Genomic DNA, 26908 nt, shown 5'->3' with positions numbered 1-26908 from the left:
TGCCGGTCCCCACTTGTAATGCAAAATATACACACTGGTGTACAAAGGCATTGCCAAAGCATACATACATTTCTAAACTACCACAACACCTTACTATATAGAAAGCAAAATCTTCTTGGAGGGATAAGAGTTCACTCAATGGTTCCTTCATTCACAAAGATCTGTAAAACCTACTTACACAGAGCTATGATTAACTCTACCATGACATTATATCAACCAGCAGCTGCCAAGGACATAAGAACAGTTTAACTGAATCATGAACAGTCTAGATTTAGAAGCCTGTCTCTGAATCAATACCAGATAATACGAGGAAAGCACACAAGAGGACAGAGCAATTATAGATTAGTCCCAGCAAGTTATCTTCTGAAAAGAGAAGTCCCAATCTCAAGGTTTCCTGGAAGCCACACTTTCAGGAAGTCATGCCTCTGAATTCCACATGAATCGAGTTGATCTATGGTGTCCCAGATGAAATGCAGACTGTACATGCTCAGATTCTAAGCAAGTAGCCAATTTAAATATGTTGCAAGCAAAACAACAAAGATCCCTGTGGGCTTCTGAAGCCTAATAGATTTACTGCTGTGTGAGCCTGCTTCATCAGATACATTTGTCTTTAATATTCCTACTTAGACTCCAGTTCGGAGCTCTGGCACTGAATCAATAATGCTGCTGCTGAAGACCACTCAATCACTATGGTTAAGTTTTATACCTTATTGTTCTCACCGTGCCAATTTTTAGCAACAACAGGTCATGGTATATAAAGAGATTCAGCCTACACCAGCTTTTTGCATGGTTGTGATGGTATGTCAAAACACAGGCTGAGCTGAATTCAGAACGTGATCACTGTATCATGCACAGAGCTTCTTATTACTAGCTGTTGATGCTGGGAATTTACAGGAGGTGAGGAGGGTTTTGCCATACCTAAAATGAGCTGGGGTGATCTATACAAGAGGGTCCTTAATTTCTAGCAATTTCGCATAGAGATATCTCAGAGCGCTAGACATTCTTCTGTAGGCCACTCAAGCTCATCTGTGATAAAAACCTTGTGTCAAGTCCCAACGCCATCAGCCAGTAAGATTATTGTCATCCTAATGCTTAGGATGTTTGTTTGCACTATTCACTACATTCACCTTCCATAAGTGTAAAGAAAAGCAACCTTGCTCTTCTTCTGATCACCAAACTTTGGTTCAGGCTGCGGCCTTCTATGTCTTCAATGTCTTGATATCAGACTAGGAGCTGATGACCAGCTCTCTCTCACAAACCATTCCCGTGGGAAACCATTTCCATTTCCCATGGGAAGCCACTTCACTTTGGGGGGAAAGGTGTGGAGACCGGAGGCATTGCCACCTCCACTTCAAAGCACCTCCATTTCAAAGCCTTCCTATTGTAAATCAGCTATCTGTTCTTTTGGTGACAATCCTGTTAGAAGCCTGACATCTCAAAAGCTTGAAGGAGCCCAGATGTTTTGTATTGCTGCAGAGATGCAAATACATCTGTAACTTCAAAAGGCCTAGAGGTGTCATGCCAAATATCTTACAAGTTTATTGCGTCCCCAACATCTCATTGGGTGGAATGGCCATCACCCAATGAGATGGGAGAGATAAATATGAACTCTGTTCTAATCAAAATCATGAAGCTTGGGAGGGAGACATGCTGGTCATGTCTCCAAGCGATCATCATCTGGCAACCATGAAGGGCTGACACTCTGCGTGTTAGGACCAGAACTGGGTCTTGGTAACTATAAATCAACTAAAACCTTGCATTTGTTACTCTCTTGGAAACTTTGCCTATTTTGCCTGAAACTTAAAGAACTACTGTGAAGTTAGAGATTGCTAAGATTTCTTGTTTTTATGCTATCTGCCTCACAAACAATTTCCTTTCTGTAACGAGCACATTTTATTAAATAAACTTATAGACTTTATTTTGAAGTCTGAGAAACCTTTTTTGGGGTCTCAGGGCTAAATCCAAGTGCCTGAGTGTGTGTGTGTGTGAGAAACCACCTACCTAGGGTTTTGTGGCAATAAGCCTCCCCTGGCAGAAGCTCTACTCTGCAGGGACGGTTTTTGCTTGTTTTGACTTTTGGGAAACTGGCTGGGGAAGAGTAGCTCTCAGCTCATCCCTGGGAAAGCCAGCCTTTTGGAATTGAGAGCTGGTGGCGATATACCTGTACTACGCTCAAAGGGGGAATCCTGGGGCACAGTAAGGAATTTGGGTTTCCTTAGGGAAACATTTGGTGACTTTGAACTACAGAGGAATCGGCCTGCTGGAGAGCAGACAGAGTCTCCTTGACAAGGTAGCAGAGTCTATCCGCATTGTGCTTTAGGGAGAGTCCTGAAGCCCAGTGGGGAGTTTGGCAACTTTTGACCCAAGGAGGAACCGGTTTGCTGGAGGGCAGGCCGGACCTCCTTGACAATAAGTACTTTAAATAATAAACTGAGCCCTGGTTCATATGTTCAGAGAGGGGCTTGGAATGTGACTGGTGAGCAACAAGCTCTCTACTGTGCTTATTCCAACCGCTGCCCTGTGACAATAATGCTCAGTGTGGACAGGATGCCTTCTGCAAAAATCTGTTAATACAGAGGTCTTGTTCACCTGATTCTTCAGGTTCTTCAGAAGAATCACACAACTGGGAATTCAGGCAAATGGGCATTCATGCAGAGTGCCCAGTTCACATGAAGCATCACCTTCTTGGGGGTGTGTGTGAGAGAGAGGATGACATTATATCCTCTAAATGAATGTGGATATTTACTGGCATTGTTTTATGGATGTGCTGACTATTTGGGGAGAGCCCTCCTTGCATGCAACATCTGTACAGAAATGGATTCTCATCTCCCCAACCCTTTTGTCAAAACTCCTAAATAGCAGTCTTCAGATGGTAAAAGATTTTTGCCTGTGATTCAAGGAGGGGAATTTGCTGGCACACCCGACAAAAGCTTTATTTACACTTTGATCTTCTCCTTCGTTTCTCTCTCTCGACACCCAGTACCAGGTAAAATTTAATTAACAAGTTTATTATTTCAGTCTTCCTGCTTTCAGAAAAAGAAATTAAGCCAATCATTGGCAGAAAGGAGCAGAGAAATGTCACCTGGAAATGCAGTTCTGGCTTTTTGTAATCATACAAGAGAAGAACAAGTGACGAGGGCAATCTTAAATTAATTAAAATGTTTCACTGTAAAACTGAAGCCTGATACAAAAGGACCTCTAGTAGCACACTGACAAAAATCTAACAAAGCTGGCCATGGTGACTTCTGATAAAAAGGAGTGTCTGTGTAAAGATAACACAAATAGAGAGACCTTGCCATGAAATAAGCCCTCAGACCTGGGCCTTATACATACACCACCTTCTGAAGAAATTCAAATCCACTTTAATTACTTCCATGTTCCCACTGTACAAATGCTAGCAACATATGTTCACTGATGTATTTTTCAGGGGCCTTCAGCTTTTGTATCCAAATATTGAACATTTAATCTTTCATTTAATAAAAACAAAGCAAATTTCTAACTCATATTTCCAAAGTTTGAAAATATGGTGGCACTAACAAAGGCTAAAGGGGTGAAAGGGATTAAAGCAAACTCACAATTCATACCTTGTCTACATTATGCACATCTCTATATCTAATAACATGTGACCCCCGCCCCAATCTGCAGATACCTAAATTCATGGATCAGGACCACAAGATTTTTCTGCAAATTTGGGGTACTGAAGAGTTCAGTGGCAGGATCTGCTGCTATGAGAAGGTAGCCTTCTTTAAACAAATATAAAACAGGTTTTTTGTTTTGTTTTTTAGGAAGCTTATTTCTTTGGAAGAAATATTTCCAGGAGGATCCTTACAGCGCATTCCTATGCATAGTTGCTCCAGTCTAAGTCCACTGAAGTTAGTGGGCTAGAATAATCCTGCATAAGAATGTACAGTCAGAAAGAGTTCTCCCTGCCCCAGACTGTTTTTGACTTGTCAAGCCACTCATATGCTTATTTACACGGAAGTAAACTGAGTGCTATAAGTTTTGTTCTCAAGGAAACTTGCATAGAATTGCAGTCTGCAGCTTTTTATACAAAGCTTATTATTATTATGTGTATAAAGTACAAAATTGATAGACTTGGTGGTATTACTAAGTGGGCAGAGGGCTAGTTGTGGATAGAGGTGGTTGGAAGGAGTGGCGAAGACCACACCATTTCCCCCTTAAGATAAACAAGTATGATAGCACACAAACCTACTGAACCAAAGGTAAGCGCATTTACATGTCATCTGTAAAGAAACTGATTACTGTAGAGTGTATTCAGTGCACAAGGGACAAGGATGGGGACAAAATGAGAATAAATGAAAAGAGCCAGCATGGTGTAGTGGTTACGAGCAATAGTTTGAAGGGGTGGACTTTAATCTGGAGAACCGGGTTTGATCCCCCACTCCTCCACATGAGCGGCAGATGCTAATCTGGTGAACCGGGTTGGTTTCCCCACTCCTCCACATGAAGCCAGCTGGGTGACCTTGGGCTAGTCACAGCTCTCTTAGAGGTCTCACAGCCCCACCTACCTCACAGGGTGTCTGTTGTGGGGAGGGGGAGGGAAGGTGATGGTAAGCCGGTTTGATTCTCCCCTAAGTGGTAGAGAAAGTCAGCATATCAAAACTAACTCTTCTTCTTCATTTGCTCTAGCTCTGCCCATTGTTTGCTCTGGCTGTGCCCACATTTGTTGCCCTCTGCTCTAGCAGCTCCAGTGGACACCTGTCACCACTGCAACCGAGTGCGACACATTTCAGCCTTTGCATGGTATGGTGTATGTTCATGGTTTCATGCTGCTTGCTCCCCCACTCCCTCCACACTTTTCAAGAATAGTGGTTGAAATGCAAACGGTTATGTTAGTTCGCCATCACTGCTGGCAGACTCATGCTTTAATGTTCCTGGTTGTCTGGCAATAAGTAGACTTTAAAAATAAAAACACACTAATTTTGTTTCATCTTAAAAATGCAATTGTAAAAAATGGTCTTACCTGATGAAGTTTAATTTTGTATTTTTTAAATATTGTGTTAAATGCTCACTTACTTATGTGTTAGTTAATTGTGTATGCAGATCTCATGAGTAAAATAATCATTGCTATTATGCTTGCTGTTATTTATGTATTATCCTTTTTACCAAAATAATTACTATGAAAGTGTGTGTGTGTGTGTGTGTGTGTGTGTGTGTGTGTGTGTGTGTGTGTGTGTGTGTGTGTAAAGTGCCGTCAAGTCGCAGCCGACTTATGGTGACCCCTTTTGGGGTTTTCATGGCAAAAGACTAACAGAGGTGGTTTGCCAGTGCCTTCCTCTGCACAGCAACCCTGGTATTCCTTGGTGGTCTCCCATCCAAATACTAACCAGGGCTGACCCTGCTTAGCTTCTGAGATCTGACGAGATCAGGCTAGCCTGGGCCATCTGCAAAATTAGCTAGTTACAGCTCTGTTAGGCCATACAGGTTCAGGGAGATACTGCAGCCTAATTACTCTGCCTGAACCTAGGGTTGCCAACCTTCAGATGGTGGCTAGAGATCTCCCACTATTACAAATGATCTCCAGGTGACAAAGATCAGTTCACCTGGAGAAAACGGCCTCTTTAGAATGTGTGCTCCTCAGTCTCCACCTCCACAATCGCCAGGTATTTCTCAGCTTGGATCTGGCCACCTTATTTGCACCCCTTAATCAAATTCTCCTGAGGAACTGAAGAATTATGCCATCATTAACTCAGCTAGGTTTTTTAAGCTAACCCTCAGTTTTCCCAAAGAACAGTGACTGAATTTACTTGAATCTTAAGAGTTTAACAGGGCAGTCCTAGGCAGATTTACATTCTTCTAGTAGACCCATTGACTTCAGTGAATGTCTAAGGGGTTACTCCGCTAATCTATTTAGCTCAATCCAACTCTGATGTCAGAGATTTCTTTGTCCACCTGATGAGAGAACAAAACACTTGATCAAAAGGAAGATATTTAATAAGGAGTTTATATTGGATTTTGGAATTTACATTCAAACATCTGCAGTCTGATCTATAAAGGCTAAATCTAAGGGGATTTAGTACTGTAGTATAAATTCCCTCAGCCAAGACAGAGGCCCATAGATCAAAAGCATATAAGCACATTATCTATAAACACACACATGTAGCTATGTCTATACCATATTGGTCAAATATATTTTCAGCCATTCCTACACAACCACAAGGGGCAGAAGCTTGCTTATGTGTGTGTGTATTTACGTGAAAGATGACTGTTTTAAGAGCCTCTTCTTGAAGTTGCTCAGGTAGGGATGATCAACCCATAAGGTCCACCTGTGGAGATGTTAATGTGCTGGCAAACAAAAAGAAGGGGGGCACTTGCCAGACATACTGGGCAAGCTGAGTCACAACAGCGAAACCAAGACTTCTGAAGCTTGCCTCAATCCCTTGGGCAAAGAACGAGTTCTGTGTGCCATTTGAAATGGGGGCCTGCATATGCAGTGGGGGGAGGGGTAGTCTGCTCCCATGCAAGTGCCAAAGAAGTCTAAGAAATTATCAGAGGAGCCCTTTCCACTTGATCAATGGGATTCCATCCAACACAGTACCATTTCAAAATATAATTATAATTTCAAATATAATTATAAATTATAATTTCAAAATATAATTTTGGATGAGAACCACCACCTACTTCATAGTGCATATTGCGACATAAAAATATAAAATACAGATACATGGCTAAATGACATTTTTGCTCCCCGTAAAGAAAATGCCACAAATCTCCCTTCTCTTTCTCAGTCAACTGATCAAATGAATTAATTTCCTATCAAAAATCATCTTAGACTTGGGTGATTTCCCTGAAGGAGGCAGACAGTAAAGCCCATGGTCAGCCTTTGCCCTAGTCAACCAACAGCTGACTACTGTCTCCAGCACTATGGGAGTTAATCTTCCTTCCACAGTCCAGAAACATCCACCAGCACTTGCTGAAGAGATGCAATGATTTCACGAGCAAAGCACTGAGCCTAGAGCCAAGCAATTTCATTCTAGACAGGCCAGAAGAAGCTGAGCATTCAGCACAGCCCAAATCCTAATATTGTACAAGGTATTTAGAGGGGAAGCCAAAGAGGATGGTGCATGCTCAGCCTGAATGATCTCCAGTACACATGTTCCTCCATATCCACAGGATGGGTCCCAGCAAGGTGGTAGACTTGAGATTTCAATCCCATACCATTGCATACCAACTCCTCACCCTGAACAAAAAGACTTTCATAGCAGTAGTTGGGGGCAGTCACCTGCAAGTGAATGTCTAATATTAATATTGCAGCAATAGCTCATAAAATACCTTACAGCTAGGGTTGCCACCTCCAGGTACTAGCTGGAGATCTCCTGCTATTACAACTGACTGTCAGCCGATAGAGATCAGTTCATCTGGAGAAAATGGATGCTTTGGCAATTGGACTCTATGGCATTGAAGTCCCTCCCCTCCCCCAACCCCACCCTCCTCAGGCTCCGCCCCAAAAAACTCCCGCTGGTGGCAAAGAGGGACCTGGCAACCCTACTTACAGCTTCCCATTTTGTTTCATGTTTATATGTTATAAAATGTGCATGCTCCCTCTAGTGTTAGCCTCCATGCTTCTTAAAGGTTTGCCTGGCAGTATGAGGACTCTCTCATTACCAGCATTTTTGCAGCAAGGCTGAAAGAGAGATCTAAGGGAAAGGGCAGCAGAACTGATTAAGAGGAATGCTGTTTGGGGCAGGAATACCATTGACCACTCTCTTATCCGCCCAACAGAATGAGTGGTGTTTTCTTTTCTATTTTGTACCAAGTTGCAAAGGCCCAGTACACCTATCAGTAACTTCTAGTGAAATAAAACAATTGCAGTTTGGAGCAAGTTCTTAGTGCTGAGGTTTAACAGATTTAAATAAAGTGCAATCACGGATCTGTTGGTTTTTCTGCCCTCTTTGCCATCTGAGACACCAAACATGCATCAGAATAAATCCCTAGCACTTGGTTTCTGAACACTGCATTACACACGCTTAATCAGTCTATCCTTCAAATATCTGAAATAAGTAAACATATTACTTCCTTCAATATTCAAAACAGAAAAATAGAACTGGCAGCTAAAAATGTAACATGGGGACATAAAGGTTTGTCCAAACTAATGAATACTGTGCAACAGAGGTGACCTGCCGCATCTGTAATGCACATCGGAACTTGAGAGCCTGTATTGAAAACATAAATGCATCAGTGTAGGCAGAAGGAGGATATTAGCATGAAAAAGCTGTCCTTGTGTGATGACTGACTCAGAGAAATTTGTGACAATACGACATTACAAATCAGACTTTACAATGATAACCAATAGGCAGCATCTGCCACATACTTCCTTTTCCTTCCTCCTATCTACCAACCTGCACATCCAAAACCTAATATCTATTGTTTCCATTTTTGTCTTGATTATGCTTTGATCCACAGTTTGCACTCATTACCCCAAGTGCCTTCAGCCTGAGAAAGAAAAATAAAGAACACCAAAGGCAGAATCTGACGCGTTCTGCTTTTATTTTTTCAAAGAGTCGTCTTTGATTCTCCAGTTAAGCATGCCTCTATGTAATCTAATTTTTTATGTGCTCACTTCAGGCTGAGCTCAAAGGAAACGATCAAGAATGTGTCTGACCGTGATCCTATAGTTAGCCCTCTCTTTTGCGGTTTTAGCAACCTTGGTTCAAATATGAGTCAAGGAAAGCTTGTTCACTCTGTGAACAAAAAGAAAGCGCTTCTCCATACAACATGTGATTTTTTTTTTTTTTTTTTTGCAGGTGTGGGCACAATGTAAACTGTGATGTACATGATGGGTACATTCCAAACTAGGTCATGGTAGTTCTCCTAAAGTTCCTAACTCAGCAGTCACAGGAATCACCTCAGTGCACCGTGTGCCCTAGTATTGTCTACTCAGACAAGCAGCAGCTCTCCAGGGTCTCCGGTAGAGGTCTTTCACATCACCTCCAACCTCACCCTTTCAACTGGAGATGCCAGATTGAACCTGGGACCTTCCGTTTGCCAAGCAAATGGTCTACCACTAAGCCACAGCCCCCACCCCTAGCACAAAGTGTTATTTAAAAATTATAATTCATAAAGGAAAGTCACATATCCCTAAGCCTCCATACTTTCATTTTACTGGTGAGGAATACTAAACGTCTGCCTCGGACCTGGTCTTCGCGCAGCATTTTTAGGGTTCGGTATTGAAATCCCTGGGGTTTCATGACTTAAGGTGTGAATTTATATTTACACAGATTACGTAGCTCCAGTGGTGCAGCATGTAATTGAGATTGGCTTTGCCTTTGAGAGTAGCCATTTTGCAACTGGTTCTAGCTGCTGGGTGCTGGAATTCTTGCAAACAGAATAGTAGATCCTGCAATCTAAAGTCTTTGCAGCCCAACCCTGACTTATGGAATTCATCAGCACTTCATGACAATGACTAGTAGCTCAGATGGGTCTAAATGTAGACAAATTCTTGCAAGTCTGTGAATGATCCAAAGGCAGCGGATCTCTGAGTACCTGCACAAGCCTTCATAGCCTGTTTGTGGGTTTCAGGTTAACCCCTGTAACAAACAGGATGCTGGACTAGATGACGCTTTAGTCTGATTCAGAAGGGTTCTTCTTCTCCCATCAGCTCTTTGATAGAGCACAAAGTAGAGAGCACAGAAGGTCAGAGGCTCAAGCCCTGGCATCTCCAGTTACAGGATGTCTAGAGAGCTTTCTCCACCAGAAACCCTGGCAGAGAAAATAATAATGACCCAGATAGACTTATCGTCCGACATGATTAAGGCCAATTACAGTGGTAAAAAATGTTGCTGCCTTTCAGGAGTTTTCTTTTTTTTGGGGGGGGGGTGTCTCTGAAAGGCCCAGAAGTATAAGGTCATTCAAAACGAATAACTGTTGCGCTCCAGAAAACATTGCCCTCCCTCTCAGTTGGAATGGATCGCGGACACAGTCAAGAACCAAAATCTGATTTGCTACTCACAATCCAAAGAACACTTTCCTGAGAATAAACCCCATTGAATAGTCCTGAGTAGGATTCTGAGTAGACCAGCTTGGGGACTGCTATCATAGTGCCTTGGTATCATATTCACTATATGACACCCAATATTAGCTAGGATGACAATGCCCAGAAAGACGACACAGGTTTTCAATTTTTGCTAGAGCAGCAGCAGACCAGTGCAATGAACAGGTACGAAGCTAAGGGAACAGGCTGGGGCATTTGTTTTAGTCCTGAAAAGAACTACTTTTTGCCCTCAAACTAAAATGGCCACTTGAATCAGTGAAGCCCTAGTTTGAACCAAATTAATCCACAGGGAACTTCTTCCATCACCATCTTAAGACTTAACCAGCAGACTGACATCACCAGGGTGAATAACTTTTTTCATACTTGAAATCCCTCCATTGATAGATACTAAGCTATAAAGTTTACCTACCCCTCTTCCATCCATAAACTGGAGACAGGAATACAATGATAATAAGGGATCACATATACACATGTCTAGAAGCCTGTTGTTTCAGAATAGACCAGGGCTCCCTAACCTTTTCTTCCTATGTCCCTTCTTTTCACTCTCTCTAAGACTTGCCTATTGTCAGCAACTTACTTCCAATACTTTTGTGCATGGTCACTTTTTTTGAGCCTAGTTGGTGGGTTGGAACCTAGCAAGGATGCTGCACTTAGATAGGCACCCCATCATATTTTACGTGGCAGCCTGGTGGAGAACAACATATGGAAGAAGCTATGGCCATATTGGAGCAGAAAATTTAATAATAGAGGCGGCAACCTGGCAACTCTAATGTAGAACAGGCAGCACCCTCTATTCCTGGGATGTGTCCCAGGAAAAAGATTTGGCACTGACAACCGCTTATATACACATACGGAGTGATTTTGTATTCATTTAGCACAAACAGTTTGCTAGGTACTATACTGTAATCAAAATAAACAGGTTGCAGACATCATCCATAATTTATATTAGGCAGGCAAGACAGGTAGAAGGAGAAATAAGGGATTAATACATCAAGAGTTGGGATAGTGAAATGGAAAAGTCCAGCAGCCATAAGCTGAGAAAAGGTGAAGCTCATATAATTCAAGAAAGATTTTGCAGGCAGCTCAAAAAGGGACATGAAGGAAAAAAGGGAAATAGGTTGAGAAGACAGGAAGCAGCATGGCAGAAGGCACAAAGAATAAAGTGGGGAAAGGATATAAAGTGAGGGGGTGGGTTGGTAGCAGCTGAGGTTCTACAGAGCAAAAAAAGAAGAGGTGACAGAAGAAAGGAGAAAGTGCGGAAAGAGCTTTACGTGCAACTATACTAGCAACATGACATTGGCACAGATGGCAGGAAAGGGCTAAAACATCGAGTGGCAGGGGACCAAATCATGTCAGTCATTTTCATTAAAAATGTACTATTTAAAGGAGTCAGAAGATGAACAACTTGCTGGGCCCATTGACATTAAAGTACAACCAAGCCAATGTACAGGTGGCTGCTGTATCACAGCTAAAAGTGGCATAACCCAGTCACAATCCTCTATACACAGCAAAATCACACCATTATAAACAAAAGCTAACTCAGCAACACTGACCAACATTCCCACAGCCTCCAAGGTAACTCCTCCATCCCTCAACAAACATGAAGTTGCTCACTGAAAAATCCACCACTGACCCATACATGGAAAGTATCCATCAATACTCAACAGCAATGGCAGCTGGATGAGAACATCACCCATACAAGGCACAAGCATGGCAGAAGAAGATGGCAATGCCTTTCTCATCACAGCCTTCCCTAGTGTCCAGACAGAAGAACCATTTTGATTTTTGCTACCTCTATATTCTCCATTTTGTGTTTCTGGGAATCAGCATTCAGTATTTCTCCACACAGGCCTAGCGCATTTCATTCTCACAACACCAACTGTAGCTTGTACCATCAACAGGCCTGGCTATCAAGGTCACCAGAGTGAGAACATGTGTGTGAAGATGGGAGGGGTGCGATCTCTCATCTCCTCTGAAAGCCTTATTCTGGTTTAGACCAGTTTACACCATCTAGCAACTTCTCCCAAATGTTCATCCTTATTGGGAGTTCAGCGTCACCTGTCCTAGGTTCACTTTTCCATAAGTTTGACTATGTTTCACAGTAGCTAAGCTTCCTTCATACCTTGAGTTCAGCATGTCATTGTTACTTTGAAGATTAGCTTTTAAGATCCAGCTTATCATGTAACAACTTAGTAAGTATTATGTAGCCAGCTAGATTTATTATTTTGTTATTGCCATTTGCCTATTGACTGTGTAATTTGTATCATTTTCTTGAAGTTTTCAATCAATAAATGCCTATTTAAGCTACATTGTTGAGTTCACTGGCCTAACCCAGATCTGTTCAGTCACGCTACCAACCCAAAGACAGGATCTCCGTCTTCATGCCTGGTTAGAAGACTTGTAATGAGAACCCAGAAACTTCCTAAGAGGATTCCTGTTGGGGAGCCAAAAGAGATGGGAATGGTGGGCATACACATAAGGAGGAATTCACACTGCAAAAGCAAGTTGACAAGAGGCTACCCAAAGCTCTACAGGGCAATGCGATGGAAACAAAAGATGTGTGTTCAATCCCATACTTGGGAGATTTAAAGATGGGTTCCACAAGGGAAATCCTCACAAAGGGAAATCACCTTTTTCAAAAATTAGGTCTTGCAGGTAATAATGATTAAAAAGAAAAAGGAGAAAGGAGCATGACTCAAGTCTCTCCACAGAGAACACTCTAATCACAAATCCACAAAACTTGTAAGTCTCTCAGGGGTCAACCTCATGAAATGCAGTTCATCTGTCAACTCCTTGACCAAGCCATACAGCCCAGAACTGAAAGCACTTCAATAACACAATGGAAGAGGTGTTCCTGAGTGGAATAGCAGTTTAACACATAACAGGCCACAGGTTGTATCACTGGCTGTAATCTTCCAGGGAAGACAGTTGGAAAGAGCCCTACAGATGTACCTGAAAGTCCTGTGTGATAGCTAATTAGAGTGACTACACAGACCAAGTCTCAATCGTGTAATCATCTGGCCATCTTGCACTGTCCAGCACTCTTCATCCAGTTCCACTATACCTCCTCGGTTCCTTCGGCTGCTATCCAGCGGTCTGCTGGTTTTTTCCCTACCAGGCTGGCGAAGAATACAGTGTCCTCCCTTCCCACTGTGTTGTGAAGACTTCTGAGGAGAGTAACGAGGTAGGCGGGTGTTCCTTACTAACCATGACAAGAACAGAGACACAGCTGGGCCAACTGCAATTTTTTTTTTATTGCACAACATCATTTGCTGAGTTTTGACAGCATTACAAAGGAGTGCAGGTGCCAACTTGTTTGTTCACACAGCATTCCTATATCTTTGAAAGCTATACAACACACACAGGATAAACAGATGCAGCTGTTCCCATTATTGAGCCTTTTTTTTACAGTGTATTACTACTCCTGTTACTTTAATATCTGTTATATACTCTGTGAAGCAGGAGCCCAGTAAGAACAGTGTCCGGGGTTGATCAGCCCACCCCTGCACTTACTGAGTCCAGTGGATGGGAGGGGACAACTACCTGCCACCCAACAGGTCCAGCAGCATGGTTCCACTCTCACAGTGCCCCAAGGAGAAGCTGGCAGGCCCTGGAACAGCAACAGGCTTCATAAGGACAGCAGCACCAATAAAGCCACATGGCCCCTTTAAGGAGCTGCGCCTATAGCCACAGTTCCATCTGAAGTCTTGGAAGAATACTCACTCTCATGGGATTTCCCTGGGGCTTCCTGGATGGTTGGGACTCCAGTGACTCCTTTAAAAGTAGGGTTGCCAGGTCCCTCTTAGCCACCAGCAGGAAGTTTTTGGAGCAGAGCCTGAGAAGGGCAGGGTTTGAGGAGGGACTTCAATGCCATAGAGTCCAATGGCCAAAGCGGCCATTTTTCTCCAGGTGAACTGATCTCTATTGGCTGGAGATCAGTTGTAATAGCAGGAGATCTCCAGCTAGTACCTGGAGGTTGACAACCCTATTTAAAAGGCACCTCAAGCTCTCTCTGTTAAGTAGGGTTGCTAGGACCCCCCTGGCCACTGGCAGGGGATGGGGGGTAAACTTACAAAATCCAGGTTGGGAAATTCCTGGAGATTTTAAGATGGAGCCTAGGGAGGACAGGGACCTCAGTGGGGTACAATGCCATAGAGTCCACCCTCCAAGGCTTCCATTTTCTCCAGGAGAACTGATCTCTGTAGGATAGAGATGAGCTGTAATTCCGGGGGATCCTCAGCAAGGTTGTTGCTACATCAGGATGCAGTTTTCCCCCTCTGGTACAGTGTTGTGTTTTACCAGTACCCAGAGATTTTGGAGCAATCCTATCCCACTGCAGGAGTTAGCTGAGGAATGTTATAGAAACTCCCCCCTATTTTAAGGAGAAAATAAGATGAGCTTCTTCTGGTAGCTCTTCTACAAGTCCTAAGGTACTTGATGAACTAAAGATAGATGTGTAAGAATTGCAGACTTGGATCAAGCTAGGGGTTCAGCTAGCTCAACACTCTTCTTCAAGAATGGTCAACTAGGATGTCTCATAAGCAGACCATAACAATATCTATCCTGTGTTATTACTCTCCAGCATTCACTGAAAATGAAAAAAATGTACTTTTAGCTGTTATGACTATCATGACACCTGTTTTACCTGTATGCATGTTAAAGCCACTTACATTAGTTGCTATCAAAAAATCCGGAATCAGTGAATCCCATAAGTTGATCATACATCATGTGAGGAATGCCTTTTTGACTGGGTTAGCCATGCCAGCAGGTTTAAGATAAAAGCAAACTAGGTGGTTACACAATTTGAGGATCTTATCCCCAGCCAACTAGAGTACAAGGCCTTCATCAGCAGATTTAGTAGCTCTTGTATTTGCTCTGCTTAGTCTGCAATGGCATCTGGGCCTATGTATTCTAGATCAATTAACATGAATTAGTTATCCCTTAGAGGGGGATAAAACTTCAATTCAACCAATGCAGAACAAAGAAAATCATTTGCTGGCCACAGGCTGGGGTAGTGTTCAATGGATTTCATTTATGTTGAATTGTGGTTCGTGAGTTAAGAAAAGAATAAGAACTAAGGATGCTTCTATATCCTTCCATAATAGGGGTTACCTCTGGAATAAGCTGTTCTTCGTTGTCCATGTCATAGAATGGAAATTGCATGTGATTATTTTCACCAATTTTCCAGCGCTATATTTTTGATTTGTAGGTTGGGGGTAGGTTATGCATTGGATATGTACTGTCACGATGTAAATACTATGGAAGAACAGTTAATAAGACACAGTCAGTAAGTATAAAGCATCTATGATCACAAATTCATATTGTGTACACATCCACACAAATTATGTTCCCAGAGGATGGTCAGAACCGATATCTGACACAGCAAAACTATAGAGTAAGTAACATTCATCCTATCTAATAAACATGCACAAGGCTTAAACTATCCAGACACATGATGTGCCTTAACCGATTTGCTGAAACCAAAGGAAGCCACACAGAAAATGAATATATTATGAAATCACACACACACACCGGGATCTGTGCAACAGTCATAACCGGAATCACATATTTAAAACTAAGGGATGAGGGGAAGAGATGCTTTCCAGCTGAGTCCTGACAATTGAGTCCTGACAAACATGTTCCTACTTAGCAAGACAGGAGTAAGTTATTCAGCAAGGAGCCTACATGAACCCTCCACCTGCACCACTACCTGCTGAAGCCTGAATGCCCCTCTTCCCCACCCCAAAAGCCTCTTTGCAAAACTCTCAATTCAAAATGATATTTCCCCTTGTCACACCCTAGTGTTGCCAGGTCCCTCTTCGCCACTGGCGAGAGGTTTTTGGGCGGAGTCTGAGGAAGGCAGGGTTTGGGGAAGGGAGGGACTTCAATGTCACAGAGTCCAATTGCTAAAGCGGCCATTTCCTCCAGGTGAACTGATCTCTATCGGCTGGATATCAGTTGTAATAGCAGGAGATCTCCAGCTAGTACCTGGAGGTTGGCAACCCTATCACACCCTGCATTGTTAGAGGGACCCAATTAAAAACCACCAGCCACATGTTATAGCCCATCAGGCTCCCAAGGTGCAGCTCACTAAGGTGAGAGGTAAATAACAGCACCTGATTGACAATTTGTACATTAGAAGCCTCGCAGTCTCATCAGAATGCTGCCAACACCGTTCCTTGCCATTATTATCTAGAGATGGAGAAGGCGAAGAGGCATGTCCCTCCACACCTTTCTATTCAACAATTTCCAGTTATTTGAACAAAAGGTATCAGATGCACAAGGAACCATTAATTACTGTTTAGATTTCTCCCTAAGACCTCTGGATGCATGAATGTAATTAATTTCATTGTCGTAGGCAGTTGTATGTATATAAACACTTACAATATATAATTAACACAAAAAATGGAGAAACAACCAGAGAGAGTTGAAGGCAAAGGACTCAGCCCTTTCACAGTAGTATAATCCAGCTTTTTTAAAAAAATGAAAACTGGCCTTGTAGCATTTTCTGAAAGCCAGCAAACCTAGACTGTGACTAACCAGCCCAAACCTATTTACCTTTTCCAGCAGGACTTAAGTAAAGATTTCCACCAGTCATACAAAGGGTTCCAAAGCTCTTGATGGACAATACACTCTCTTTTCAGCTCATCAGAAATTAAATTCTAGGACAATTAACAAGAATTCCACAGCTGGTCTCTCCTATGGATATTCATTAAAAGTCATGAGCAACAAAAAACCAAGTACTAAAACATACAGTGCTACATAGATGAAGCCCAATATCTTAAATGCCATCCAGATGAAAAATAGAAGCCATGTAGAAGTGTGAACTGCAGATGCAATTAGGGTTGCCAGGTCCCCTAGCCACCAGTGGGGGATGGGGAGTAGGTTTGCCAAATCCAGACTGGGAAACTCCTCGGGATTTGGGGATGGAGCCTGGAGAGGACAGGGACCTCAGTGGGGTACAATGCCATAAAGTTCACCAACTGAAGCATCCATTTTCTCCAGGGAAACTGATCTCTGTGGTCCCCTGCAATTCCAGGGGCTCCCCGGGTCCCATCTGGAGACTGGCACCCATAGGTGTAATGGCCCTCCAGCACTCAATGCTTTTCATATAGCTAAACGGCCACATTATCTAGCAATTTTTCTATGAGGTTTCATTTTTCTCATTCTTTATTTGAACCACCAATGGTTGCGAGGAGAAATGTTGGCAAGAAACCCATACCTATATTTAATAGCCCACGATCAATTAACAGCTGAATTTTGAAAGATCACTGACCTAGCCATCTCACATCTTTAGGAAGCAATTAGGGCTGGGTAATGTTGTTAACTAATGTGACATTCTGGTAGAAACTAGCTGCACACAATGCATCTGGAGCCATCGGGGTGCATGCATGCCTATGATCACACACAACCTTTAACAAGTGACAAAGCATAACTGCAACAATCTCTTTTCTAACTGTTTCCACTGCTGGGTAATTGTGGCTGTATCTATGGACCTTACTCTTAATATTTCCCACATGAACAGCTGAAAATGACTCAGGACACATAGCATGGATCCAATTTCCATTGTGTGGACCAGCCGTTTTTGCATACTAATGGAGAAACAACCCTTTGAAGAGGACCTGTATAATATGTGAGCCTCCCCAATTCACACACTATCATCTGCTCCATTGGGAAGCATGGGCAAGTTGTATGCGGCAGTGTACAAAGACCCGTGGACCCTGGGATGAGACGAGAAATAGAACAATCCTTGTAATGCCAACCATAAAACCAAGTGATATTATTCCTCTTCCAGGAAGAAAAAGAAAAGTCTACCTGCAGAACAGTTGTCTTCTACTTTCGAACTTCAGGTCTCCCCCACTCCCACATTCCTCATGACCTCCCAACTCCTATGGAGCGGTTCCCTAAGGATTGGGAACTTAGAAACAAAGAATACATGTTTTGAATATATACGCATGCATATTTTCTTATAGGTACTACGTCAAAGCTGGATTATCTGTAGAGTTCAGTTCCAAGTAGTAAAAACTTAGTCCAAGAGAATAGTCAGGGTTCAGTCCAGGGTCACAGGCACAGAGTTCAGAAACAGGTAAAGTCATAGTTGGCACAAGGTGGTAGCACACGTTGTTCCCACACCTGCCTAGATACAAGCGTCTGCTTAAATAAGCCTAGGAGGAACCAGCTGTTCCTCAGCTGCCTCCTGCAAGGAGTGCTGAGCACTTCTTGCCAGCCTCAGCACTCCTTGCCAAAGAAGTCTCATTATCCTCACTGCTGTCAGCTGGCAGTGCTCTTAACTGTGCTTGCAACCTAGCACTCCTCCTATGCTTGAATAGGAATGATCTGCACTTTCAGTGATGATGCTCCAGAGGCTGTGGAGGGCTGCTGCCAGGTGCAGGTAAGTCCCCTGCCCTGGGTGGGTGTAAGCATGGGAAACATTCATCCATCCATGCCTGCTCTGCCTGCTGTGGTTCCTCCCTTCCACTGTCTGCTGCTTCCAAATCCTCTTCCTCCAAGTAAGCCTCAGCAAGCTGACCCATGACATACAAAGCCCAATCTGCTAGATTTGAGCCCCTATAGAACTTTTTTTTTTGCTTCTCTTTGGAAGTGCTTGCAGCTTGTGCATATATGTAGGGCACCACTTAGAATCAAAGAGTTGGAAGAAGCCATAGAAGCCAACCCCCTGCTCAGCGCAGGATCAGCCTAAAGCATCCCCTGCAATTGTTCATCGAGCCGCTGCTTGAAGACTGCCAGTGAAGGGGAGTTTACCACCTCCCTAGGCAGCTGATTCCACTGCTGAACTACTCTTACTGTAAAAAAAATGTCCTAAAGTCCAGCTGGTACCTTTACGCCTATAATTCATACCCGCTGTTGTGAGCTCTATCCTCTGCTGCCAACAGGAACAGCTCCCTGCTCACCTCTAAGTGACAGCCTTTCAAGTACTTCAAGAGAGCAATCATGTTCCCCCTTAACCTCCTCTTCTCTAGACTGAACATTCCCAGATCCCTCAATCTTTCTTTGTAGAGCTTGGTCTCCAGGTCTCTGATCATCCTCGTTGCCCTCCTCTGCACCCTTTCCATTCAGTCCACATCCTTTTTGAAGTCAGGCCTCCAGAACTGCACACAGTACTCCAGGTGCGGCCTCTTTTTTCACACCTGCTGAGAAGAGCAGCAAGATGATGAGGCAAAGTCACTCAGCAGTAGAGGAATCTTCTTTAGGCTAGGCAGGTTCAGACACCCTCGACATCATTCTCTTCCACACAGCCTAACTCCCTCACCCCTCAGTCATTCCTCCAGTGTTCTGAATGTGGATTCTCCTACCAATAAGGTGATAACTGATGACTCCTCCTCTTCCTGTCATATGACTGATGTCATGTGACTGATCTCCTGTGATTTCTTGTGCTTGCAGCTCTGTGGGTTCCATGCCGCACATTAGGGGTTAAAGGTGAGCCGTGTCATGTCTGTAAAGGTTGAAGGATAACATCCAGTGATCAATGGTTGATCGTCCTTTAATGACGCCTGCCTGCTCTGGACCAATAATGTTCTCTGTGGAGATTCAATTGAGTAAGCAACACAACAGGGCAGAAGCATAAATTTTCCCCAGTACAGATAGTAAACTAATAGGCTGGTAATTACACATATCATTTTTGTCCCCTTTCTTATGAATAGGAACAATTATTGCCCTTTGCCATATATTAGGGATTTGACCTGTTTGGTTAAGAACAGGAAAGGATGCTAATATATCACTCCACCAGTCTAGATTAACCAGGAAGAATTCAAGTGGAGGTTGAAGGTTAAGTCACTCATCAGAAGATCATCCTTGACCAATCAGGAACAACCCTTGCTCCTAATTGGCATAGCCTTATGGTTAAACATCCTGGGCCATCTGCCCTTTGACAACATACAGCTATTGCCTTCATTTCACCATTTCTTGTTGCACAGCAACTGTCTTTGATGGAAACTAATAACTATAGGATCTTGGCACACTCCCACCTCATGCCATAATCCTTGAAAGGCCCAATCTAAGATCAGCACATACACAAATAACGTTTGTTCCAAGAACCACTATTTAACATAGATTTCCCTTTGCTTCTGGGGTCACTTTACACAATATTTTCCCCTACACTACAACTAGTGAAAAGCTTTGGATTTTATCATGTATTAAATGGTGGAGATATGCTATGGCAATATAGAGTACAATACCGGGATAGGGAAAATAATGAGGATGGCGGGAGAGGATTGACAGTGGAGAAGAAGAAAAGGGAGGCTGAGAAAAAGCTTGAAATAGGAGTGGAACTTCAGGAGGAACTTGGCAGAAGAAAAGGAAGTTGAACATGGATGAGCAGAAGGAGACCATTACATATTTATTGACTTCATGTATACCTTGCCTTTCTCCCCAGTGGGGACCCAAAGCACATGAGGTAGGTTAGGCTGAGCTTGTGGGACTGGCTCAGGATCACCCAGGGAGCTTCCATGGCAGAACCAGGATTTCAACCTGACTGTTTCAGATCCTAGCCTAACACTCTAACCACTAAAACCACACTGTCAAAACACATAACAGAAGCAGGAGACAAGAGAGGCTAACAATAGACCATTCATTCATTTGTACTGGAAAATCCCAGGACTCTGTTAGTTTCCTCTCGGATAGTTAAATAGACACAGCCACTCTGTGCACCAGAAGAGACCACAGATATGTGTCTGACTTTTCAATATGACCACCACAAGCGTGCTACTAAATACCAGCTATAATCTCTCTTTTAAGGTCACCTTCTCGCTCTCTCCAAAGCCATCCTTAAGTTGAGACATGTTGAGAAGAGCTGAGCGTGGGGCTTAGATATTAGTATTTCAATTAAGTATCTTATTAGAGCAGATGCTAAGCTGCATACACAGGAGTGGATTCTGCTCCACAGCCCCCCACTGTGGTGCTGAAGCAGCAGTCTCTTTGTTACGCCTAGCAAACTGGAGTGAAAAAAAATTAAGAGATTCGCCTACATTCATATATACATACACACACAAAACACATCACCTGTCCCTACCACAATGATGCAGCTTCATAGCTTCATTTGCAAATGACTTCTGATCCAACATAAAATAATTTCTTTAGCAAGTATGATTTTAGTTTTATAAATGTGCTTTTTATTATTCTGCATTGGATCTGCTTGTTTCCCTTCTGTAACTACATGCAGCCTTGTACCCTTCATTACCTTTTAAAAAAAAGAAAATCCACTATTTTCTCTTCTTATCAGGCAGGTTTTTAAAGCCCCAGGAGAGATCTCTACACTGGAATTAAATGTATACAAAACCACCACTTTTTGCCAGTTTCTATTGCTAAAAGCAAGAGGGAGACTTTGCCGAATCTTTTAAAAAGAGAATGCCAGTGTGGATACAGCCTACATGTGCTCATCAGGTGAATAAACTGAGAACTGGAATCCTGTCCTGCTCCAGAGAGCAAAAGAGAAGCAACACCATGGAGGGATGTGTGTGCCACTGTAGTCCCGTCCCCCCCCCACACACACACCATTTCTCTCTTGGATGTTTTGCATCATCTCTGTATTCAGGAAACAGGTTCCCAGGCAGTAAGCAGTAATAAAAGTCTTATGGTCAGGTTGCAATAGCTCCAAGTTCTAATGTGAGCCCAAATTACCATTTCACTGTGCCCCCTTAGGCCAATTGCTTGACCTCCTTAGACCACAATCAAGCTCATTGTCAAATTGGGTAGAAGCAAGACTGCAGCGTGAGAATAAAAAGGCCAGCTGCTACTATCTCAGATTATTTTTCTTCCCCCTTGAAGGCAGAGTTGAGTTCAGCATTTGACTTCCCCTGTAGGTTCACAGTGGTGGCTGGCTTTTAAAAATAAAGCTAATTAATCACGAGCTAGAACATGTGCTTTCTCCCACGAGAGAGGAAGATAAAATGTAAGTCTTCCCAGATCCTGGATGGATGTCACTTCTTAAATAACATGCTGACTTGTTTTAACTTCTTACAAACAAACATCCCAGTTATCCAAGTCCATTCCATGTGCAAAATACACCTTCTAATGCTCCTTTGCAGCCAAATGTTTCCATCCATCATTATTAAGGAAAAGCAGAATGCTACTACACTGCACTAGAATATCTGACCATGGTTAATGAGTATTATCTAGCATAAAATAATGTTTGTATGACAGCATTATAAGAAAGAATTTACATCCTTTTCTGAAATTCACCTACCTTTGGAAAAACAAAATCTTTATTTCCACAAAGTATCAGGAGCGTTTTGAACACTTGTAACAGGCAATTGGAAAAAGTATTGAAAATCCATACCAGCAACTTAGCTCTTTTGGTGGAACACTAAGCATCTAATGCTTAAGACAAGAAAGCGGGAATAGCTGACTTTGCTAAATAGACCAAAGTTGGGGGGGGGGGTTTAAATCAGGATTCTACAATGCTCAAAGATATAATACACCTTTAAGGGCACAGTAATTATTACTTTTATTCTGAGTAACTGCAGAAACCACAGCATGACCCTGGCAAATATCAGCATACCTCCAAGTTCATGTTACACATTGCTAAGTAAATGAAGATAATCCTTCGAGGATAAAACTTCCAGATCATGAAGCCATGGCCAAACTGTAAACAGTTCAGTCCCCACCTCCCAGCAATAGGGAAGGACAGCCTAGACATGAAAGGTTCGGGTCCCCGAAGGACCAATAAAACGGAGGATGAAATGTTAATCCTAACTGGTGGGGGGGAAGCGCATTTTTCCGATCTGCATGTTCTGCTTTGAATTTCTAATTATTCTGTGCCTGACTGTAGAATATGCAACAACAACGAAACCCAATAAAGGAGGAGACAGTAATGAGCCCATTTCGGCCAAGAGGCTGTCCCCAGCCCCCTCAAGAGAAGTCTGGCTGCATCCGACCTTCACCGCAGAGGAGGCTTTAAACATTTCTTCCATCCAAATAAAACAAATCTGGGAGTCTTTCTGATGGCCGTTCAAGGAGCATTATAAAGCGAGACGCCAGCCAGCGAAGTGTCCCTAACCTAACAATGTCCCTTTCATTGCTCTATCCAGCAGACACATTGCCTATAATAAAGCTACATCCAGCCCGGCGAGTCAGAATAAGACTTCAAGGGCGCCACCTTTTGATCAAATTTAGGAAAGAGAGATAGAGAGGTACATCTCCACCTACAGGTTCGGCGCAATGCAAACTTTCAGGGATGCCGCCACTCGTTTTCTGGATCTCCTGCCTTTGCGGGGGCCGGCGAGCGGGGAGGCTCTGAAACGGCTCTTGGTTAACAGAGGTGTGATACACGGAGCTTCCTTTTCTTTTATTGCATTGCATTACATTGCATCGAACTGCATTGCATGGGGGGGGGGGTCGCATTGCACTGGGGGGGGGGGGGAACGCGCGAGCTCCGCTAGCGGATGTTGCACCTCCACATAAACCAAACGGGGGGCCTCCGACTACAGGCGGCCCCTCCTACTCGCCGCGTCTAAGGCAGACCCGCTGGAGCGTCCCGGAGTCCTGCCCAAAAGAAAAAGCCCCGCTAAAGCCAGCCGGCGGACCCAACTGGCCTCCCGCAGCACGCACGCCGGGTTTACTCCCGCCCAGAAAAGGGAGGGCCGGCGGGGCTGGGCAGGCAGCCGGCAGCCGCTCGGAGGCGAGGCGAGGCGGCTCGGGCGAGCTCTTCTTTCGGGGAGCGCGGCGCGCGTCCCGTCCCGTCCCCTCCCGCGACCATTTCCCCCCCAGGCCCAAACTTTTCTCGGAGGGAGGGGAGCGAGGGGCGGCCCCTCCCCGCCCCCAGAGCGCGAAAAGTGGCGCCGTTCCCCCCCTTTCCTACTCACGCTGCTGTTGTGGCCGGACCAGTGCACCATGGCTTGGTTGTGGGCCGCGTCGCCGGCGAGGGCAAAGGTCGTGCCGGTCAGCTTCAGCTCCTCGCCCGCCGCCCGCAGCCTGCCCGGCCGCCCGTCCTCCTTGGCGCCTCGGCCTTGCGCCCGGGTCGCTTGCGGGCCGTCCGCGAGGGAGGCCCAAGGCCGCCGGGGCGCGCCGCTCCTCTTCGCCCGGGGCGCTCGAGGGCGGCCGGCGGGGTCGCCCGCCCCAGCCCCGCAATCTCCGGGCCACGGCCGCCCCTCCGCGTGGCCCAGCGCGAGCGCGCCGCCGACGCCCCCCCGCGCCCGACCCCCCAGTTGGCCGGGCGCGGGGCTCCGACGCGCCCTCCCGGGCCCCTGCCGGACGCCGGCGGCGGCAGCAGCAGCAGCAGCGTCCCCTGCCGTCCCCCTCCCCGAGCCCCGCGCGCCCCGTCCTCCGCTGGGGGGCTCCTCCCGAGGCACCTCCAGCGGCGAGGGCGGCTGCAGCAGCTGCCCCCGCGGAGACGCCGGAGACGAAGGCGCCGCCGGGCGAGAGCGGCAAGTGAGCTCCGCGCCGGTGGAGCGCCAGGCGCCCAGCAAGAGCCATGCCGCGGCGAGCCCAGCGATGCAGCAGCCCGACGACCGGCCGGCCCCTCTCGCCATGCCTTGCGGAGAGGCTTGAAGGCTTTGGAGGGCGCGCGGGGGGGGGGATCCCTGATCACAGGAGGGAGGGGGAAGCCCGGTGGAGGAGGATGAGGATGGTTCTCCCTCGCAGCCAAAGGTCTCCTCTTCCACCTGGTCCTCAGCGTCTGGAATGGCGAGCTGGTTGCATTTATTTTTGTAAAGAGAAAAAAAACCTCCTGTAGTTGGATTCTGTTCTTTCACCCGTCGGTGGGTTTTCTCTCTCTCTCTCTCTCTTTCTCTCTCTCTCTTATTTTTTTCCTCCCTTTTTTTATTTTTTAAAAAAGTGCTTTTCGGTGAAACGGTTCCCGGTCGAGGATTTGCTCAAGTCACACCGAGGGGAGGAGCTGCTGCGCCCGAAACCCGCGGTTTCGCCCGCCGCGCTTCACTCCTCCAGCGGGGATGCCGAGCGGTGCGCGCGCGCCGGCCCGGCTCTCTCCCCCTCGGCGGGCGGGAGGGAAACTACCCCGGCGCGCGTGGGCGGAGGGAGGGACTTTCTGCACGCCGGGCGGATGAATGGGGAGCCGGGGCTGGCGATCGCGCCAGGCGGCCGGCGCCAAAGGTTTTTCCCGGCAGCGCCCAGAAAAGGGGCCTCCCGTCTCTCTCCCCCCCCCCGCTTTGATAGTCTCGACGCAAATCGCCGGAGTAACAGTCGGGTGTGTGTATGTGTGTGCGCGGGGGCGCGCGTGCGCGTGCACGAGCGAGCGACTGAAAGCAAGGCAGCTCCAGTCTGATACGTTTATGTATATTTCGGACCCAATCCAGCGGATTTCGATAGGGATTACTCTCTAGGCTTAGGGAGGATCCGAGTTCCGGATTCTCTGCGGCTGGTCAAGCGTGCAAACGAAAAGCGACTTAAGTGGGGGTTTATTATTATTATTATTATTATTTTAGCGAGCCTCCGCTCCGATCCCAGGCAAGTGAGCGGACCGAGCGTAAAGATTTATTAGGGAGCAAGTCCCGCTGACTTTAATGGGCTTTTAGGCCCAAGCAAATAGGAAAGCATAGGATTGCAGGTCCACGGGCGGATCTTCATGTGGAGCACGACAGCAGTCTGCCTCCTGTCTCTAGGACGGCCAGCGCAGTCTTCCCTGCCGAGCTACAAGTGACCAATGAAACAAGAAGTCGACATTGACTTCTGGGTGCAAAAAAAAGGGGGGCCTTAGAAAAAAACGCCCTTAAACTACAAAGCAATAGTAGTAAAGAAAGGAACCGAACAACCTGCAGCGCCCAAGAAGGAAAGGGAACACAGAACAGGTGGATTTCCCTATGCAGAGTAACATAGGTTCTGTACCCACAGGGCAGGTAACTAAGAAAGTGTGTCTGCGTTTAAATTCATCGTTTCTAGAATAGAAACACACACACCCTCTCGAAAGCACCCGACCTCTCAGAAGCCAGGATTGCTTTTTTAAAAGATCACCTTCCCTAGCATAACCAAACACCTGGGCAGCTCTTGAGGACGGGGATCCCTGGCTTCGGTCCCAAAGTCGAAGGGGGGCTTCCAAGGGGTTAACGTCTCCCCTTGGATGGGGAGGGGCTGGGGTAAGGAAAAAGGGGAGAGGGCCGCTACTTCTCCCTGCGCCACTCCTTGGGCGTCGCGCGGTCACGTTTGCTCTCCGGGAAGCCGGATCCGCTCCTGTGCTATTCACAGGCTTATTAAAGACTCTCTCCGTGCCGGAGGATTCCCCTCTCCCAGACCGCCGATTTTAATTCCCAGCAAGTCCAATAATTTATTTTTCTCGTGATTCATTTCGCCCTCCTACTGGAGGTCCGATCATCCATTCTTCTCCTCCCCCCCCCCCTTCATCATCCCGCCCCGGGGATTTCAGCCAGGAAACGATTTCAAATAAAATATAGACGTCGAATAGCGAGTGGGAAAGCGAACCATATTTAGCCAGAAGCGAATCCCTCTGATTTCAACGGGATCTGCCACCTGTAGGAAAGACGATGCCTCCTTATAAACTCCATCCACCCACACCCCCATCTCAAGCTTCTCCCTACAGGGTCCTACTATAGAAAACCCCCCCCCCAAATAAGCCATGACAGCTAACTGGAACCTCCGTCTTCAAAAATAGTATACTTATAGTTGCCAACAGGTCTGGGGGGGAAAAGTCTGGTCCCTTCAAAAGAAGCTTAAACTGTGGAAATGGACAGCTGAAGTTTTTCATGGAATAGAGGTAAATAACATCCCATTTAACCTCAATTAAAGGGACAAGTCGTGTATTGCTGTTTTTTTTCTCCAGGCAGTTGGCAAACAGCAAATGCTGGGGAGAAGCAGTCCCTTCCCTCTATGCTGGTTAAGGTCCAAGCCATATTTGAATGTCTGGGGCTGGCAACGGAGTGTCAGACTGGCTGTAGACAAGGGGCTTCCCCATTGCAGCAAGCTGAGAAT

General features: G+C 45.3%; 1 protein-coding gene across 1 annotated transcript in view; it reads right to left on the bottom strand.

Annotated features, from left to right (window-relative positions):
• The window catches only part of SORCS3 (sortilin related VPS10 domain containing receptor 3), a 564006-nt gene extending 539508 nt beyond the window's left edge, over window positions 1-24498 (bottom strand). The window contains exon 1 of the mRNA XM_056849278.1: window positions 23833-24498. Coding sequence (XP_056705256.1) covers window positions 23833-24498 — 666 coding nt within the window. The remainder of the gene's footprint in view (window positions 1-23832) is intronic.
• Between the last annotated feature and the right edge of the window lie 2410 nt (window positions 24499-26908).

The sequence above is a fragment of the Euleptes europaea genome, chromosome 5 (assembly GCF_029931775.1).
Source record: "Euleptes europaea isolate rEulEur1 chromosome 5, rEulEur1.hap1, whole genome shotgun sequence".
NCBI classification, from domain to species: Eukaryota; Metazoa; Chordata; class Lepidosauria; order Squamata; family Sphaerodactylidae; genus Euleptes; species Euleptes europaea.
This window is presented reverse-complemented; position numbering and strand designations above follow the sequence as displayed.